The sequence below is a fragment of the Protopterus annectens genome, chromosome 1.part1 (assembly GCF_019279795.1).
Source record: "Protopterus annectens isolate FY-2018-M chromosome 1.part1, PAN1.0, whole genome shotgun sequence".
NCBI lineage: Eukaryota > Metazoa > Chordata > Ceratodontiformes > Protopteridae > Protopterus > Protopterus annectens.
In genome coordinates, this window is record NC_056726.1 from 1,228,473,185 (window position 1) to 1,228,493,533 (window position 20,349).

The following is a 20,349-nucleotide window of genomic DNA, read 5'->3' on the forward strand; positions in this document are numbered from 1 at the left end:
TCTGGATTCACAGATTCTACTTGTTGTGGCTGGCCTTAGTGGATTGTATGTGTGGACATATTTTATTGCCATACTACTGATCAGTGATTACTTCCCTTTTTATGTTTGCTCTATCATGTAGTAGCGTCCTCATTCTCTTGCATGGTTTGGTAATGGCTGGAGTCCAGCATGCCAGATGCCTGTGTGTATGGCATTGTGTCTTGTTGTTATTTTTGATTGCATAATCCAAGCATTCCTGGCTGTGTTCATGGAATGCCTGTATAACATGTTCTGCGGTGTGTCCCATATTCTGCACTTGCACAGGGCCTTTCGTGGATTCCACATCGGTTTGGAGGGGTGCAACCTATGCTTTACACATGTTTTTCACTGTGGTTTTCTGGCCAGGGACTGTGGTCAAGATGTGTATATCCAGTGTGATTACTCTATGGTCTGGTCTTACCAGTGAGGGATACACTTCTCATCTTGCCATCCAGTACACATGTTGCTGATTATCACATCCAGTATGCTTATCCCTCTTGTGGGAGTGGTACGTTGTTCCTGGGCATTTTGGTTTATGGATTCTGGAAACTTTTCTCCTACTGTGTTGGTGCTTGTATAATGCTCCCAGTGTATGTCTGGGTATTTTCAGTCAAGCAATATAATGTGGTTTGGGGGGCTTAATATATTCATGTATTCCAACATAGGCCAGGTGCAGTTCCTGGTATTAGGACAGTAGTCTGCAGCAGAGAGGGGTATCATTCCCAGGGTTCCTACTGATCCAGTGTATGTGCTATGCATTGCCTCTTTACCAAGGCCAGGGCATACTGGGCATGCCTCCTTCTGCCTACTGGGGCAGGCTCAGGTTGTTCCTCCTCCGAGTCACGATCTGCCTGTGATGGCCTTGGCAATGGTGGGGGGCTGTTTGTTCTGGCCCTATGCTGGTCCTGCTGCAGCTGTTTTCACAGAATCATGTTATGTAGCATAGCACATACCATGACAATTTGGGTACATGTAGTTGGTGAGTACTGCAAGGCTCCACCAGATGTGTCCAGGCACCAGAACCATGACTTAAGCAGCCCAAACACATGCTCTATTACATTACGTGTTTGTGCGTGTGCCTCATTATGGCGTTCCTGTTCAGGTGTGTGTGCATTTCTGATGGGTGTCGTCGGCCACGGCTCCAGTGCATAACCTGCATCCCCCACTAGGTGACCATGTGGGATGTCCCCACTGGCAAATGTCTGGTACAGCTGCGTCAAATGCCAGATATGGAAATCATGGTAGCTCCCAGGGCAGCCAGCACACACATTCATTATTATGCCCTGGGCATCACACACGACCTGGCAGTTGATGGAGGGGAAGCCCTTGCGGTTAATGTAGGCCCTACCCCGCTCACCGGCTGGTGCTTTAATGCGTATGTGCGTGCAGTCTATTGCACCCACTACCTCAGGGTATTCCGCTATTTGCTGGAAGAGACGCATATTGCTGGCCAATACCTCACGGACATTGGGGAAATATACATGATCACCGACATGTGCTGACATGGCATCCAGGAACTGGTGCAGTACCTGGAGGCTGATGCCTGTGATATCCCCATCATATCACCAGTTGGTCTTTGGAAGGTACCTGTTGCTAGTATTCTTAGGCCAACACATACCTTGGTTTCCACTGGGATGGGTTCCCCTCTGTTGGTTCTGTGTGTGAGGCGTGGCCTGCACAGCTCGACTATTTGCTGCAGGAGCTCTCTGTCCACTCTATAGCGCTCTACTATCTCCAGCTCATGTAACCCATGGTAAGTGACCCTGGGGCTGTACACTCTTCTCTGTCTCCTCACTGTGGGTTGTCTGGCACCATCTGCATTGTCACCACCCTCAGCAAGTCACCTATGTCTCATTATGACAGCTATGGCAGCCCCTAACATTTCTGCTCTGAGTTCAGCTTTTTCAGTTTTCACTTCTAATAGCTTACTCCTGTCTTGCAGTGTCTCTTGAGAGAAACATCCTGCACTGCTGTTTGCAGAGTTTTAAGTGCTGGGCTGGGCTACTATTCTGCCTGTGTAATTGCCTGCTTCTAATTGTTTTCACCTGCTAGCTCCAGCAGTATTCCCTGCTAGCTTCCTACTAATTCTGTTGCTTCCTTTTTCCTTTCTGTTTCCTCTGGGGGGAGCAGCGTGCATACCAGCAGAAACGCACTCACAGTGGCTTACATGCACGCACACATGCTTACACGGTTCAGTATCTGCCTATTCGAGTTAAAACACATGCACACCAGCGCAAACAGTCTTACAAGTCTGCCAACAGGCTCCCACATGCTCAGTCTGCCCTACACGCGCGCACACCAGCGCACACAGTCTTACAAGTCTGCCAACAGGCTCCCACATGCTAAGTCTGCCCTACACGCGCCCACACTAGCATACACAGTCTTCAAAGTCTACCAACACGCTCCCACATGCTCAGTCTGCCTTACACGGGCACACACTGCTCTACTCACGCTTCATGGCATGCACACACGTGCGCATGCTTCATGGCATGCACACACGTGCGCATGCACGCCCAGCAAGAAACTTTGGTGTAAGTAACAGTGTACACCTTCCATTTCTTGACTTTCCCATGCTTATGTTGTGGCACTCCTCTTTCCATGATATGTGTCTGACATCTGTCATGTAACACTGACCTCCAATGAACTGCATTTCTTTCTACCATTCCTCCCTGTGATGTCACCTATCTCCTACTCTATTCCTCCCCCTTACGTATCTCTTACACCACTCAGACTGTGCTCATTTGCTATGTGACTGTGGGATTCAGTATCCTAACCCTCATTTACATGAGATTGCCTACTAATGCTTAGTTACATGTCTTAGACTCAGCTTCCCCCCTTAGCAACCACTAAACGGTGGCCATGTTGTTTTTGGTCTGCTGCTCCCTGCATTGTCATTCCATGTATTGCATAAAACCCACATTTGTGGGTTTATCACCTTCATTTTTATGTTTTATACAGCGCAGCCCATTTGCGTGGAGCTGCGCTGCGTTTAAACATCGGCCACGGCTCCAGTGCATAACCTGCATCCCCCACTAGGTGACCATGTGGGATGTCCCCACTGGCAAATGTCTGGTACAGCTGCGTCAAATGCCAGATATGGGAATCATGGTAGCTCCCAGGGCAGCCAGCACACACATTCATTATTATGCCCTGGGCATCACACACGACCTGGCAGTTGATGGAGGGGAAGCCCTTGCAGTTAATGTAGGCCCTACCCCGCTCACCGGCTGGTGCTTTGATGCGTATGTGCGTGCAGTCTATTGCACCCACTACCTCAGGGTATTCCGCTATTTGCTGGAAGAGACGCATATTGCTGGCCAATACCTCACGGGCATTGGGGAAATATACATGATCACCGACATGTGCTGACATGGCATCCAGGAACTGGTGCAGTACCTGGAGGCTGATGCCTGTGATATCCCCATCATATCACCAGTTGGTCTTTGGAAGGTACCTGTTGCTAGTATTCTTAGGCCAACACATACCTTGGTTTCCACTGGGATGGGTTCCCCTCTGTTGGTTCTGTGTGTGAGGCGTGGCCTGCACAGCTCGACTATTTGCTGCAGGAGCTCTATGTCCACTCTATAGCGCTCTACTATCTCCAGCTCATGTAACCCGTGGTAAGTGACCCTGGGGCTGTACACTCTTCTTTGTCTCCTCACTGTGGGTTGTCTGGCACCATCTGCATTGTCACCACCCTCAGCAAGTCGCCTATGTCTCATTATGACAGCTATGGCAGCCCCTAACATTTCTGCTCTGAGTTCAGCTTTTTCAGTTTTCACTTCTAATAGCTTACTCCTGTCTTGCAGTGTCTCTTGAGAGAAACATCCTGCACTGCTGTTTGCAGAGTTTTAAGTGCTGGGCTGGGCTACTATTCTGCCTGTGTAATTGCCTGCTTCTAATTGTTTTCACCTGCTAGCTCCAGCAGTATTCCCTGCTAGCTTCCTACTAATTCTGTTGCTTCCTTTTTCCTTTCTGTTTCCTCTGGGGGGAGCAGCGTGCATACCAGCAGAAACGCACTCACAGTGGCTTACATGCACGCACACATGCTTACACGGTTCAGTATCTGCCTATTTGAGTTAAAACGCATGCACACCAGTGCAAACAGTCTTACAAGTCTGCCAACAGGCTCCCACATGCTCAGTCTGCCCTACATGCGCGCACACCAGCGCACACAGTCTTACAAGTCTGCCAACAGGCTCCCCCATGCTAAGTCTGCCCTACACGCGCGCACACTAGCATACACAGTCTTCAAAGTCTACCAACACGCTCCCACATGCTCAGTCTGCCTTACACGCGCACACACTGCCCTACTCGCGCTTCATGGCATGCACACACGTGCGCATGCACGCCCAGCTGGAAACTTTGGTGTAAGTAACAGTGTACACCTTCCATTTCTTGACTTTCCCATGCTTATGTTGTGGCACTCCTCTTTCCATGATATGTGTCTGACATCTGTCATGTAACACTGACCTCCAATGAACTGCATTTCTTTCTACCATTCCTCCCTGTGATGTCACCTATCTCCTACTCTATTCCTCCCCCTTATGTATCTCTTACACTACTCAGACTGTGCTCATTTGCTATGTGACTGTGGAATTCAGTATCCTAACCCTCATTTACATGAGATTGCCTACTAATGCTTAGTTACATGTCTTAGACTCAGCTTCCCCCCTTAGCAACCACTAAACGGTGGCCATGTTGTTTTTGGTCTGCTGGTCCCTGCATTGTCATTCCATGTATTGCATAAAACCCACATTTGTGGGTTTATCACCTTCATTTTTATGTTTTGTACAGCGCAGCCCATTTGCGTGGAGCTGCGCTGCATTTAAACATTATATTTTTTTAATATTTGCATCGGGTTACCTTGCCAATGGCCACATATTTGGCCATTGGCATGCTGCCTGACACATATGCACACTTTATTTGGAGCTGACATGGCTCCGTTGTGATTTTTGCAGAAACGTACTCAGTTGTCAACTGAGTACATTTTTGCAGCTAAAACGTCTCTTACACGGGCTGGTTTCTGCTTCGTGGATCGCTAATATACCTCATTTGCATACCTTTTGGCTGCAAGTGAGGTATTTAGCATATCCACGCCCAGTCCGTGTAAGAGACGCTTGCACCTGTCACCACTGGGCTTTCGGATATTGGCAAAGGCTCTTGCCACCCCCATAGTGCCTTTTTTAGGCAAGGCTCAAAAGTCAAACCCACCCCCATAGACAGCACAAGGAACAAGAAACTAAGGGTAATGCTGCTAAACGCCAGAAGTCTTAACCTCAAGATGCACGCACTCGAAGCTCTCCTCGGTATGGAGAACATCGATATCTGTGCAGTGACAGAAACCTGGTTCAAGGCTCCAGAGAGCACCCCAGCACTACCAGGCTATACCTCATATCATGCTTTTCGCCCCCAAAACCCAGACCGAACCACAAAAGGAGGGGGAGTTTCCATATTTATCAAGGATATCCACACCTCCAGGTTAGTGGCATTGCACAAAGTATCGGAGACCATCCATGTGCAACTAACAGTGGGCAAGACTGCTTTTCAGTTTATAGCATCCTACAGACCACCCTCTCAAAGTCAGGAATCCCATTCGGCTTTCCTGAAAACATTGGAGAACATGAAGATCTCTCCGAACGCCATTATATTGGGTGACTTCAACTACCCAAACATTGACTGGAAGCACTACTCAAGCCCCAGCACCTTAGCCCAAAGATTCCTGGAATTTATAAACTCAAATGCTATGGAACAACTAGTCACCACTCCCACAAGAGGGGACAACATACTAGACCTGATCATTACCAACATGGGGACTCTATGCTCCACACCAGAAGTATATACCTCATTGGTAAGATCAGACCATAAATTAATTTCACTGGATGTCCACATCCCGACCCCACCCCCAGCCCAGAAAACCACAGTGAAAAACTTCTCAAAGCGAACTTCTCACTTCTCAAAACCGAAGTGGAATCCTTCAAGGCCCCAGGGCCAGTGGAAACTACAGCCCAAACTGCAGAATCCTATATAAATGCATTCTACGGACATCTCCAGGAATGCATGGATCATGCTATCCCAAACAAAACCAAGACCCAATCATCCAAAGGCAGGCGTCCAGTCTGGTGGACCCCTGCCATAAATAAACTGTACAACAGAAGGAGGAAGCTACTACATGACAGAGCAAAATCCCTAATAGGGAAGGCATCTCTGATCAATACTAGCAAAAAATTACGATCCCTCATAAAATCCTCCAAGGCCAGCTTCAAGAGAAAAATTGCACAGGACACCAAAGACAATCATAAGGCTTTTTCAGTTATGTTAGAAACCTGGGATGCAACTCCCAGACTTGTTCTGAGTTGATTCTAAATGACAAAAAATACACTGAACCCACAGACATCGCCAATATCCTGGAAGACAGGTTCAGTGCAAACTTCTCTACCCCCCCTCCCCCAAAAGAGCAAGTATCTATCCCAGCAGAGGGCTGCCTCCCAAACATCTCAGATGCTCAGGTGAAGGCTGCCCTCTCCAAAGCAAAAACACTGCTTCCATGGGACCAGATGGCATCCCAGGTTGCATCCTACATGAACTACAAGAGGAACTAATCCCTCAAATAAAACAGCTATACAATCTCAGCCTCACTACAGGATATGTGCCCACAGAATGGCGTACAGCAACAGTGGTCCCACTCCACAAAGGTGGAGCCTCTACGGACCCTGAAACTATTGCCCCATAAGCCTGACTAGCTTAGTCTGCAAGGCTATGGAGAGGATCATCATGGAGCTCATAAACAAAGACATTGGGGACCTACAGACACTAGATCCTACCCAGTTCGGCTTTGTCAAGGGCAGATCCTGCCTTTTGAACCTGGTTGACTTCTTTGAAACAGTCACCAAAGCCATAGATGAAGGGAAGGTAGTCCACACAGCCTATCTGGACCTTGCAAAGGCATTTGACACAATACCCCACTGGCATCATAGATAAGCTATCCAGCTTAAATATAAACCCCTATGTCACAAGATGGGTCGCAAACTGGCTCAAAGACAGAACCCACAGAGTGAGAGTTGCTGGAGCCATGTCAGACTCAAACCGGTCACAAGTGACGTCCCACAGGGTTCTGTCCTGGGACCACTCTTGTTTGGTATATACTTTTCCGAGGTACAGGCAAACGTGGAGGACTATGGCTCACCAAGTTCGCAGACGACTGCAAACTGGGCGCCATAATCAACTCTCCAGCTGACACAAACATCCTTCAAAAGGTCTCACAGAGACAGATAACTGGTACCAGCACCATGGTTTAAAGCTAAATGCCAAAAATGTATAGTCATACCCTTTGGCAAAAACAATGTGCCCACAAATTACCACATAGGCGGAAACCCATTAAGTACAGAGAAAGTTATTAGGGACCTGGGGACCCAAGTTGATAGCAATCTCTCCTTTGAAAACCACATTGCCAAAGTGGTTAGAAAGACCTTCTACATAGCCCACCTCATCACAAAGGGTTTCACATCTAGATCAAGAGAGGTAATTGTGCCTTTATTCATCCCTCATCAGGCCCATCATAGAATACAATGCCCCTTTGGGATGTACCTTACCCGACACCTGCAGCAATTAGAAAGACCCCAAAAGTATCTCACCAAGAGGATCAAGGGTCTCAAACAGATGCCATATGCTGCTCGGTTAAAAAAACTCCAGCTCTACTCAGTTGCATACCGCCTACTTCGAGGCGATCTATGCCTGACATAAAAAGCTATGTCAAATCCAGAATTAATGGACATGCTCCACCTCAGTAAATCTAAATCCCTTAGAGCCACACGCTCGAGGGACTTGAACATCAGCACAGAAATAAATAGAACTTGCTGGAGGGACAGGTTCATAACCTAGAGGCTCCCTTCGCTCTGGAATAGAATTCCAGTTCATGTGAGGCAGAGCACCTCACTGAATCTCTTCAAGAAGAATCTCGATAAGTGGATGGGGGATCGTAGGTTTGTCCCAGGGATTACTCCCGTGTCACTATTAGACAGAGGCACAGTAAATTAAACCTTAAAAAGGGCACAGTATACTCAAATCAAGGGGTGGCGTAAGCTATACAGAATCGGGCTAGGCTTATAATTGCCCCAGGGCAGATAGCCTAGTATGAACCTATGAACCTATGAGACGTTTTAGCTGGTCTCTTACACGGAGTTTCGGGCTGTTCCTGGATCGCGAGGCTTGCATGGAGTGTTACACGTCTCTTACACTCCGTGCAAGCCTTCGTGAATCCTGCCCTTTGTTTTATACATAGCAATGAGCTGTAACTCACTATTCATAGTACTATGCCTGTAACTGATTATACATAGCACTGAGCTGTAACTCATTATACATAGTACTGGACCTGCAACTCACTATACATTGCAATGAGCTGTAACTCATTATACATAGTAGTGCACCTGTAAATCACTATACATGGCAATGAGCTGTAACTGATTATACATAGTACTGTACTTGTAAGTCACTATACATAGTAATGACCTGTAACTCATTATACAAAGTAGTCTACCTGTAACTCACTATACATGGTAATGAGCTGTAAATGATTATAAATACTACTTTACTGTAACTCACTATACATAGCACTGAGCTGTTACTCATTTTACATAGTACTGTACTTGTAACTCACTATACATAGCAAAAAGATGCAACTCATTATACATAGTACTGCACCTGAAACTGATTATACATAGCAGTGAGCTGTAACTCATTTTACATAGTACTGTACTTGTAACTCACTATACATAGCAATGAGCTGTAACTCATTATACATAGTAGTTACCTGTAATTCACTATACATGACAATGAGCTGTAACTGATTATACATAGTGCTGTACCTGTAACTCACTATACATAGCAATGAACTGTAACTCATTATACAAAGCACTCTTCCTGTAACCCATTATACATAGCAGTGAGCTATAACTCATTATACATAGTACTGTACCTGGAACTCATTATACATAGCACTGTACCTTTAACTCACTATACATGGCAATGAGCTGTAACTTACTATAAGTAGTACTGTACCTGTAACTCACTATACATAATACTGTACCTGTAACCCCTACCCATCCACAAATCACTGCTCCCCTTTAGAGTTCAGTTTCTCCTAGGAATATACCAGACGAATATGAAATCTAGCATGCAGCACTGCACCAATCTACCAAAGGAAAGATGAGCAGACTGGGAAAAGCACTCCTTCCTTCACTTCTGGTAACTCCAACAGGTACCTGAATATCTAATTGAATTCAGGTCTCCTGCATTGTCATTAGGTCATGATCCCTCTGCATCAATGAAGGTGTCTGGGACTGAATGCAAATGTTAAAATAAAGAGTTCAATATAACACTTGAAAAAGAGGATGCCTGACTCATGCTTCACAGCATGTATTTATGCATTTTATAGTTTTTCCTAACTGAGTTAGTCACAATAGGCCACTGATTTATTTCCAGGGTTGAAACAAAATGGTGTTAACATTTTTGAGAACTCATTCACGACTGGAAAAGTGCCATCTGAGATACTCATAGGTTCATAGATTAGTACTAGACTAACTATCCTTGCAAGCCATTTTAAGCCTAGCCAATTATCCCTTCTGAGACTCAAACCCTGAACTTTGTGTCCGTAAGGCAAATACCTTAAACATTAGGCCACCCTACCAACCCTATGAAAGAAAGAAAAAAAAAAATCATTTTGAAAATAGAGTTTCCTTATATGGTTGGAGACATAGTCTGAGATGGTTTACAGCAATTCTAAGTGGTATAATCTAAGATCATTATGCTAACTGCTGTAATTGTAGCTCATTATACATAGCATTCAGCCATAATGCATTATATATAGTACTCCACTTGTAACTCATTATACATTATACTGAGCTGTAACTCATTATACACAGCGCTGACAGTAATTAATTATACATAGCACTAAGCTGTAACTAATTATGCATAGCATTGCTCCTGTAACTCATTACAGATAGCAATGAGCTGTAATTCATTATACATAACCCTGTACCTGTAACTAATTACACATAGCAATGAACTGTAACTTATTATACATAGTACTCTACCTGTAACTGATTATACATAGCATTGAGTTGTAATTCATTATACATAGTACTGTACATGTAACTCACTATACATTGCAGTGAGCTGTAACTCATTATACATAGTGCTGTACCTGTAACTCATTATACATAGTACTGTACCTGTAAGTCATTATACATAGCAATGAGCTGTAACTTATATATAGTACTGTACCTGTAACTGATTATAGATAGCACTGAGCTGTAACTCATTATGCATAGTACTATACCTGAAACTGATTATACAGAGCAGTGAGCTGTAACTCATTATACATAGTACTGTACCTGTAAGTCACTATACATAGTAATGAGCTGTAACTCACTATACATAGTGCTGTACATACAACTGATTATACATAGCCCAGAGCTGTAACTCATTATACATAGCAATAAGCTATAATTCACTATACACATTACCTGACCAGTAACTCACTATACATAGCAAGGAGCTCTAACTCATTATACATAGTACTGTACCTGTAACTCACTATAGATAGCAAAGAGCAGTTACTCATTATACATAATACTGCACTTGAAACTGATTATACATAGCAGTGACCTGTACCTCATTACACACGGTACTGTACTTGTAACTCACTATACATATCAATGTGCTGTAACTCATTATACATAGTACTGTACCTGTAAGTCACTATACATTGCAATGAGCTTTAACTAATTATACAAAGTACTGTACCTGTAACTCATTCTACATAGTACTGTACCTGTAATTCACTATATATAGCAATGAGGTGTAACTCATTATACATAGTACTGTACCTGAAACTGCTTATACATAGCTGTGACCTGTACCTCATTACACATAGTACTGTACCTATAAGTCAGTATACATAGCAATGAGCTGTAACTCATTATACATTGCACTGTACCTGTAACTCACTATACATACCAAAGTGCTGAAACTCATTATACAAAGTATTTGTACCTGTAACTCACAATACATAGCAATGTGCTGTAACTCAAAATACATAGTACTGTACCTGTAACTGATTGTATGTAGCACTGAGCTGTAACTCATTATAGATAGTATTGTATCTGTCACTCATTACACATAGCACTGAGCGGTAACTTATACACAATACTGTGCCTGTAACTGACTATACATAGCACTGAGCTGTAACTCATTATACATAGTACCATACATGTAACTCACTATACATAGGAATGAGCTGTAACTCATTATACATAGTACTATACCTGTAATTGATTATACATACCACTGAGCTGTAACTCATTATACATAGTACTATACCTGTAATTGATTATACATACCACTGAGCTGTAACTCATTATACATAGTACTGTACATGTAACTGATTATAAATAGTACTGCACCTATAACTCACTATACAAAGTGCTGAGCTGTAACTCATTATACATAGTACTGTACATGTAACTGATTATAAATAGTATTATGCCTGTAACTCACTATACATAACACTGAGCTGTAACTCATTATACATAGTACTGTGCATGTAACTGATTATAAATAGTACTGTACCTGTAAATCAGTATACATAACAATGAGCTGTAACTCATTATACATGGTACTATACCTGTAATTGATTATACATACCACTGAGCTGTAACTCATTATACATAGTACTATACCTGTAATTGATTATACATACCACTGAGCTGTAACTCATTATACACAGTATTGTACATGTAACTAATTATAAATAGTATTATGCCTGTAAGTCACTATACATAACACTGAGCTGTAACTCATTATATATAGTACTGTGCATGTAACTGATTATAAATAGTACTGTACCTGTAAATCACTCTACATAACAATGAGCTGTAACTCATTATACATAGTACTGTACCTGTCAATCACTATATATAGCAAGGCGCTGTAACTCATTATACATAGTACTGTACCTGTCAAACTCATTATACATAGCAATGAGTTGTAACTCATTATGCATAATACTATACCTGCAACTCACTATATGTAGCAATGAGCTGTAACTCATTATGCAAAGCACTGTACCTGTAAACTCACTATACAGAGCAGTGAGCTGTAACTCATTATACATAGTACTGTACCTGTAAGTCACTACACATAGCAATGAGCTGTAACTCACTATACATAGTACTGTACCTGTAACTGATTATACATAGCCCTGAGCTGTAACTCATTATACATAACAATGAGCTGTAACTCACTATACATATTACTGGACCTGTAACTCACTATACATAGCAAGGAGCTGTAATTCATTATACATAGTACTGTACCTGTAACTCACTATGTATAGCAAGGCGCTGTAACTCATTATACATAGTACTGTACCTGTCAAACTCACTATACATTGCAATGAGCTACAACTCATCATACATAAGACTTTACCTGTAACTGATTATACATAACAATGAGCTGTAAATCGTTATACATAGTACTGTACATGTAACTGATTATACATAGTACTGTACCTGTAAATCATTGTACATAGCAATGAGCTGTAACTCATTATACATAGAACAGTACCTGTAACTTTCTATACATATCAATGAACTGTAACTCATTGTACATAGTAGTGGACCTGTAAATCACTATACATAGCAAGGAGATGTAACTCATTATACAAAGTACTGTACCTGCAACTCACTATGCATAGCAATGTTCTGTAACTCATAATACATAGTACTGTACATGTAACTGATTATATATAGCACTGAGCTGTAACTCATTATAGACAGTATTGTATCTGTCACTCATTACACATAGCACTGAGTGGTAACATATTATACTTAATACCATAACTGAAACTGACTATACATAGTACTGAGCTACAACTCATTATATATAGTACTTTACCTGTAACTCACCATAAGCAATGAGCTGTAACTCATTATACATAGTACTATACCTGTAATTGATTATACATACCACTGAGCTGTAACTCATTATACATAGTACTGTACATGTAACTGATTGTAAATAGTACTGCACCTGTAACTCACTATACAAAGTGCTGTACATACAACTGATTATATATAGCCCAGAGCTGTAACTCATTATACATAGCAATAAGCTATAATGCACTATACACATTACCTGACCAGTAACTCACTATATATAACAAGGAGCTGTAACTCATTATACATAGTACTGTACCTGTAACTCACTATACATAGCAAAGAGCAGTTACTCATTATACATAATACTGCACTTGAAACTGATTATACATAGCAGTGACCTGTACCTCATTACACACAGTTCTGTACTTGTAAGTCAGTATACATAGCAATGAGCTGTAACTCATTATACATAGTACTGTACCTGTAACTCACTATACATTGCAATGAGCTTTAAGTAATTATACAAAGTACTCTACCTGTAACTCATTCTACATAGTACTGTACCTGTAACTCACTATACATAGCAATGAGGTGTAACTCATTATACATAGTACTGTACCTGAAACTGCTTATACATAGCTGTGACCTGTACCTCATTACACATAGTACTGTACCTATAAGTCAGTATACATAGCAATGAGCTGTAACTCATTATACATTGCACTGTACCTGTAACTCACTATACATACCAAAGTGCTGAAACTCATTATACAAAGTATTGTACCTGTAACTCACAATACATAGCAATGTGCTGTAACTCAAATACATAGTATTGTACCTGTAACTGATTATATGTAGCACTGAGCTGTAACTCATTATAGATAGTATTGTATCTGTCACTCATTACACATAGCACTGAGCGGTAACTTATACACAATACTGTGCCTGTAACTGACTATACATAGCACTGAGCTGTAACTCATTATACATAGTACCATACATGTAACTCACTATACATAGGAATGAGCTGTAACTCATTCTACATAGTACTATACCTGTAATTGATTATACATACCACTGAGCTGTAACTCATTATACATAGTACTGTACATGTAACTGATTATAAATAGTACTGCACCTATAACTCACTATACAAAGTGCTGAGCTGTAACTCATTATACATAGTACTGTACATGTAACTGATTATAAATAGTATTATGCCTGTAACTCACTATACATAACACTGAGCTGTAACTCATTATACATAGTACTGTGCATGTAACTGATTATAAATAGTACTGTACCTGTAAATCACTATACATAGCACTGAGCTGTAACTCATTATACATAGTACCATACATGTAACTCACTATACATAGGAATGAGCTGTAACTCATTATACATAGTACTATACCTGTAATTGATTATACATACCACTGAGCTGTAACTCATTATACATAGTACTATACCTGTAATTGATTATACATACCACTGAGCTGTAACTCATTATACACAGTATTGTACATGTAACTGATTATAAATAGTATTATGCCTGTAAGTCACTATACATAACACTGAGCTGTAACTCATTATATATAGTACTGTGCATGTAACTGATTATAAATAGTACTGTACCTGTAAATCACTCTACATAGCAATGAGCTGTAACTCATTATACATAGTACTATACCTGTAATTGATTATACATACCACTGAGCTGTAACTCATTATACACAGTACTGTACATGTAACTGATTATAAATAGTATTATGCCTGTAAGTCACTATACATAACACTGAGCTGTAACTCATTATATATAGTAATGTGCATGTAACTGATTATAAATAGTACTGTACCTGTAAATCAGTATACATAACAATGAGCTGTAACTCATTATACATAGTACTGTACCTGTCAATCGCTATATATAGCAAGGCGCTGTAACTCATTATACATAGTACTGTACCTGTCAAACTCACTATACATAGCAATGAGTTGTAACTCATTATGCATAATACTATACCTGCAACTCACTATATGTAGCAATGAGCTGTAACTCATTATGCAAAGCACTGTACCTGTAAACTCACTATACAGAGCGGTGAGCTGTAACTCATTATACATAGTACTGTACCTGTAAGTCACTACACATAGCAATGAGCTGTAACTCACTATACATATTACTGTACCTGTAACTGATTATACATAGCCCTGAGCTGTAACTCATTATACATAACAATGAGCTGTAACTCACTATACATATTACTGGACCTGTAACTCACTATACATAGCAAGGAGCTGTAATTCATTATACATAGTACTGTACCTGTAACTCACTATGTATAGCAAGGCGCTGTAACTCATTATACATAGTACTGTACCTGTCAAACTCACTATACATTGCAATGAGCTACAACTCATCATACATAAGACTTTACCTGTAACTGATTATACATAACAATGAGCTGTAAATCGTTATACATAGTACTGTACATGTAACTGATTATACATAGTACTGTACCTGTAAATCATTGTACATAGCAATGAGCTGTAACTCATTATACATAGAACAGTACCTGTAACTTTCTATACATATCAATGAACTGTAACTCATTTTACATAGTAGTGGACCTGTAAATCACTATACATAGCAAGGATATGTAACTCATTATACAAAGTACTGTACCTGTAACTCACTATGCATAGCAATGTGCTGTAACTCATAATACATAGTACTGTACATGTAACTGATTATATATAGCACTGAGCTGTAACTCATTATAGACAGTATTGTACCTGTCACTCATTACACATAGCACTGAGTGGTAACATATTATACTTAATACCATACCTGAAACTGATTATACATAGTACTGAGCTGTAACTCATTATATATAGTACTTTACCTGTAACTCACCATATGTAGCAATGAGCTGTAACTCATTATACATAGTACTATACCTGCAATTGATTATATATACCACTGAGCTGTAACTCATTATACATAGTACTGTGCATGTAACTGATTGTAAATAGTACTGCACCTGTAACTCACTATACAAAGTGCTGAGCTGTAACTCATTATACATAGCACTGTACATGTAACTGATTATAAATAGTATTATGCCTGTAACTCACTATACATAACACTGAGCTGTAACTCATTATACATAGTACTGTGCATGTAACTGATTATAAATAGTATTGTACCTGTAAATCACTATACATATCAATGAGCTGTAACTCATTATACATCATACTGTACCTGTCAATCACTATACAAAACAATGAGTTGTAACTCATTATGCATAATACTATACCTGCAACTCATTATATGTAGCAATGAGCTGTAAGTCATTATGGAAAGCACTGTACATGTAAACTCACTATACAGAGCAGTGAGCTGTAACTCATTATACATCGTACTGTACCTGTAACTGACTATACATAGCAATGAGCTGTAATTTATTATACATAGTACTGTAGCTGTAACTCACTATATATAGCAAAATCTCTTCCAGATAACAATAAAACTGAGAAAAAAAGCAGGAAGGCTTGAAATAATAGCAACGAAACCTCCGATAAGATGAACGCTCTTTAATACACTTGACAAACTGCGTTTTCGTCACCAAAGACTTCATCAGACAACATAAAAACATGCTAGACAGGTTTAAATACTCCATTAAATTAATTAAAAACTACTGGATTGGATGAATTTATTTCAAACACACCTATTGTATCTATACTTCATGTAGTTCATTAATATTCATGAATTTCATAAAGTGCTACGTGCTTCTTTAAAAACTCATATGTTAAAAACTCCTATATTAAAACCATCTTATTCTATAAACTGCTCCTACATAATTATTTATTCCAAAACTCAAAAATGCATAAACAAATTATAAATGCAATGTAGTTTAAAACCACTTTTTAATATAAAAATGTATGTGTATCCAAATACACTTATTTAAAAGAATTAAGTGAAAATCCCTCATTGAGGGTCATGAAACCTGATAAGGGGGGTGGGGTTGTTATAATGGAACAAATTTTGTACGAAAGCAAAATGAATACAATCTTAAGGGATGAAACAAAGTATATTGAAGCTTCGCACAATGAAATCAATATAGCATATCATAGGATAGATTCCATTCTGCAGGATCTAATGATAGAAAAAGTCATAGATGATACTACTTTGAAATACTTGGAAGTTAAGAAACCGAGGTTGGCCACTATTTTCGGCATACCAAAGATACATAAGGATATCCTTAAAATACCCTTTAACTCAGTATACATAGCACTGAGCTATAACTCATTATACATAGTACTGTACCTGTAACTCACTATACATAGCAATGAGCTGTAACTCATACATAGTACCATACCTGTAACTCAAAATACATAACAATGAGTTGTAACTCATTATGTATAATACTGGGTCTACTTCTTTTGACCTAACTCCCATTTGCCCGACACCCATTTGCCCGAAACCAAATCACTGAAAGTTCATTTGCCCGACACTTCATTTGACCGACAAGTATTATTAGCAAGAAAATGGAATATGCCCCCTTCCCCACTGTAGTGCGACCCTGGAGTTAGAATATATAGGTAGGGGGGGTGGGGGGCACAGCCCCCCACAACAGGGGGTGTGGGGGGGGGTGAAGCCCCCCACTCACTTTTCTTTTACTAAGCAATATTACATCAAAAGTTAACAATAACATATGAAATGAAGAGGGGGGCTTCGCCCCCCACACCCCCCATTGTGGGGGGCTGTGCCTTCCACCCCCCCTAACTATATACCTGTAACTGATTATACATAGCAATAAGCTGTAACTCATTATACATAGTATTGTACCTGTAACTAATTATACATAGCACTGTACCTGTATCTGATTACACATAAGCACTGAGCTGGCTGGATGGATGGATACCTAAGACTTTTTCTTGTTCTCTTTATGTTACTGCTGGATGTAGGAGATAATAATGTATTTTACTTTCTATAATCTAGCTATCTATATATATATATATATATATATATATATATATATATATATATATATATATATATTTGTGCTGGCACTGTTCAGATGTAATCTGTTGCAAGTTTGGCTTTCTCCAATGTACAGTAGTCTGAGGGAGAAGTAAATTTAGTCAAGATGTCAGCTTATTTATACATTGGAATTGTTGGGGGGCAGTTTGGGACATGGTTCAGAAAGTACTGTTGGCAGAGTGAGTGGAGGTAGTAATTGCAGGGTAAGTGATTAAGAAAAGAGTTTCAATGGACTTACTTCATATCTGCAAGACAAATGGTATTAGAAATACTTGATCCAGGGGCCTAAACATCTTCTGCAATATTGCACATGGTAGTTTGGAAGGTGTATCTTGCAGAGGATACCATTGCTAAGCAACAGACTCCTCATCCATATAAAATAAAGCTCATCCCTGACCTCATTCAAGTGTAACTTGGATTAATACATGGGAAACAGGAAATTTACCCAATGACTCTTCAAATGGGTCCCTTCCAAATATCTATGTTTTGATCTGGTAATTATCATTAGGGTAATATATAAATATAGATCTTGAAAAGGGCAAGGTGAATCTAAACTCCAGTCAAATACGTTAATTTTAAGCAGTAACCTGGATATTTTTCTAGCCTTAAAATGGCCTGCGAGGGCAGTTAGCCTAGTACTAACCAATAAACCTATAAGCCTATGAACCAATTAACTATCTTCAAAGTGCATATACCTCCATGGTAGTCAGTGTTATTTAGATATCAGTGCTGTTTCACCCAATAAAATGGACTTTGGGCAGCCACTATGGCCTGTGATGTTGTATGAGTGGTAGGCATATGAATCAATCCTCAGTTGCTTTTGAGGATTAATGCTTTTAGCTACACGTGGTTTCAATTTTATTGTTTCAGCCACTACAACTCTTGCTGAGCCTGTCATATCATTAATATAAAGCTGCATAATGTACAAATCCACTAAAGAACTGGGGCACACAGGTTACAATAAACTCCTACAGAATTAGACTCATCAATACACATCATGTTCATAGGTTCATAGGTTCATAGGTAGGTACTAGGCTATTGGCCCTAGGGCCTATATAAGCCTAGCCAAAGGTACCCTGGCTTTCTCCACCCAAGAAAATTATTTTCCTGTGCCACTGTCAAGCAGAGCCACAGAAGTGACCCCCGGAGTGTATTTCCTATCTCCCATCCAATCATCAAGATTTTTCATGAACAGTGTTAATGAGGTGCTTTGTTTGATATAGATAGGTAGTTTGTTCCAGAGTATGTTATCAAAATGCTGCCAAAGAAAATGTTTAATACCACTGCTCTGAGCCTTGCTCTATATGTACATCCTACCATGCTACAAAAAACTGACTTAGGTTGCTTGTTTGGAAAATCATCAAATTAACGTTGTGCAGCAAGGAGTCATTGTTACAATAGAGACTAAGCTCTAAATCTAAGACCACTGCCAAATTACAGACACATTCATGAATGAGGCATCTGCTCTATAGGAATCCTAGTCAACCCTTATCAGTCTTTGTAATGATGCAATGGCTAACCAGATGAAGGGGTATTTATTTATTTATTTATTGTTATCCTTTGTTGACCAGGTTAGCCCCATTATATTAGTGGCCTCTTTTCAGGGGAGACCCAAGGTGGCATTCTTACTACTGGGGAAAATGTCACCAGAGCATCATGGAACTTCTCTTACTCTCTTTGATAAGTACAGTGGGAGATTTTACATCCACCTGTGCTACTGCCAGCCCAAACAGATGGGACACTGAATTAAAGCCTCATTTGAAGGGTGAATACTAAGGAGGGTAGCACCTCATACCCCATGCTGCACTGTAGTGTCAATTTTGAAAAGAAGTTGATCCAAGTACCCGGGGTGGGGCTAGAACCCATAACATTCTGACAGTCTCTGAACAAAGGCAAATATGAGCCAACAAGGAATGAATCAGCTAAAATTTATATAAGCATTTTCCACGTTATTGTGACAAAATGTCCTCTACAAACTACAAATGTCTAAAAAATAATAATAAGGGGCAAACTACAATACCTGCATAAACTGCAACATTAATTAGTATCAGCATGTAAATTGCAGACTTCATGGTGATATCAAACTCCTGAAAAAAGAAATTATATCTTGTTTAAAAAGAAGAAATTATTTAATGAAATTAAAACAATGAGTAAGATATCCGGTAATATCTATACAGTATATTATCTAGTATGCTTTGTGTTGCAAATTTAGAAACATAAATAAACATATTTTTATAGCAGTAATTTCTAAACATTATTTTGCTGATGATTTTGAATGTGACTTGTCTTCTAGCAGGCTATTTTCAGGGTTAAAAGAATGTTGCAGAGTTTAACACCTGAGCTGAT

General features: G+C 40.1%; 1 protein-coding gene across 1 annotated transcript in view; it reads right to left on the minus strand.

Moving 5' to 3' along the window:
* Window positions 1–20,090, minus strand: part of LOC122809479 (lectin-like) — a 297,360-nt gene extending 277,270 nt beyond the window's left edge. The window contains exon 1 of the mRNA XM_044081025.1: window positions 20,024–20,090. Within this exon, the coding sequence (XP_043936960.1) occupies window positions 20,024–20,075 (52 nt within the window). The 5' untranslated portion in view covers window positions 20,076–20,090. The remainder of the gene's footprint in view (window positions 1–20,023) is intronic.
* Between the last annotated feature and the right edge of the window lie 259 nt (window positions 20,091–20,349).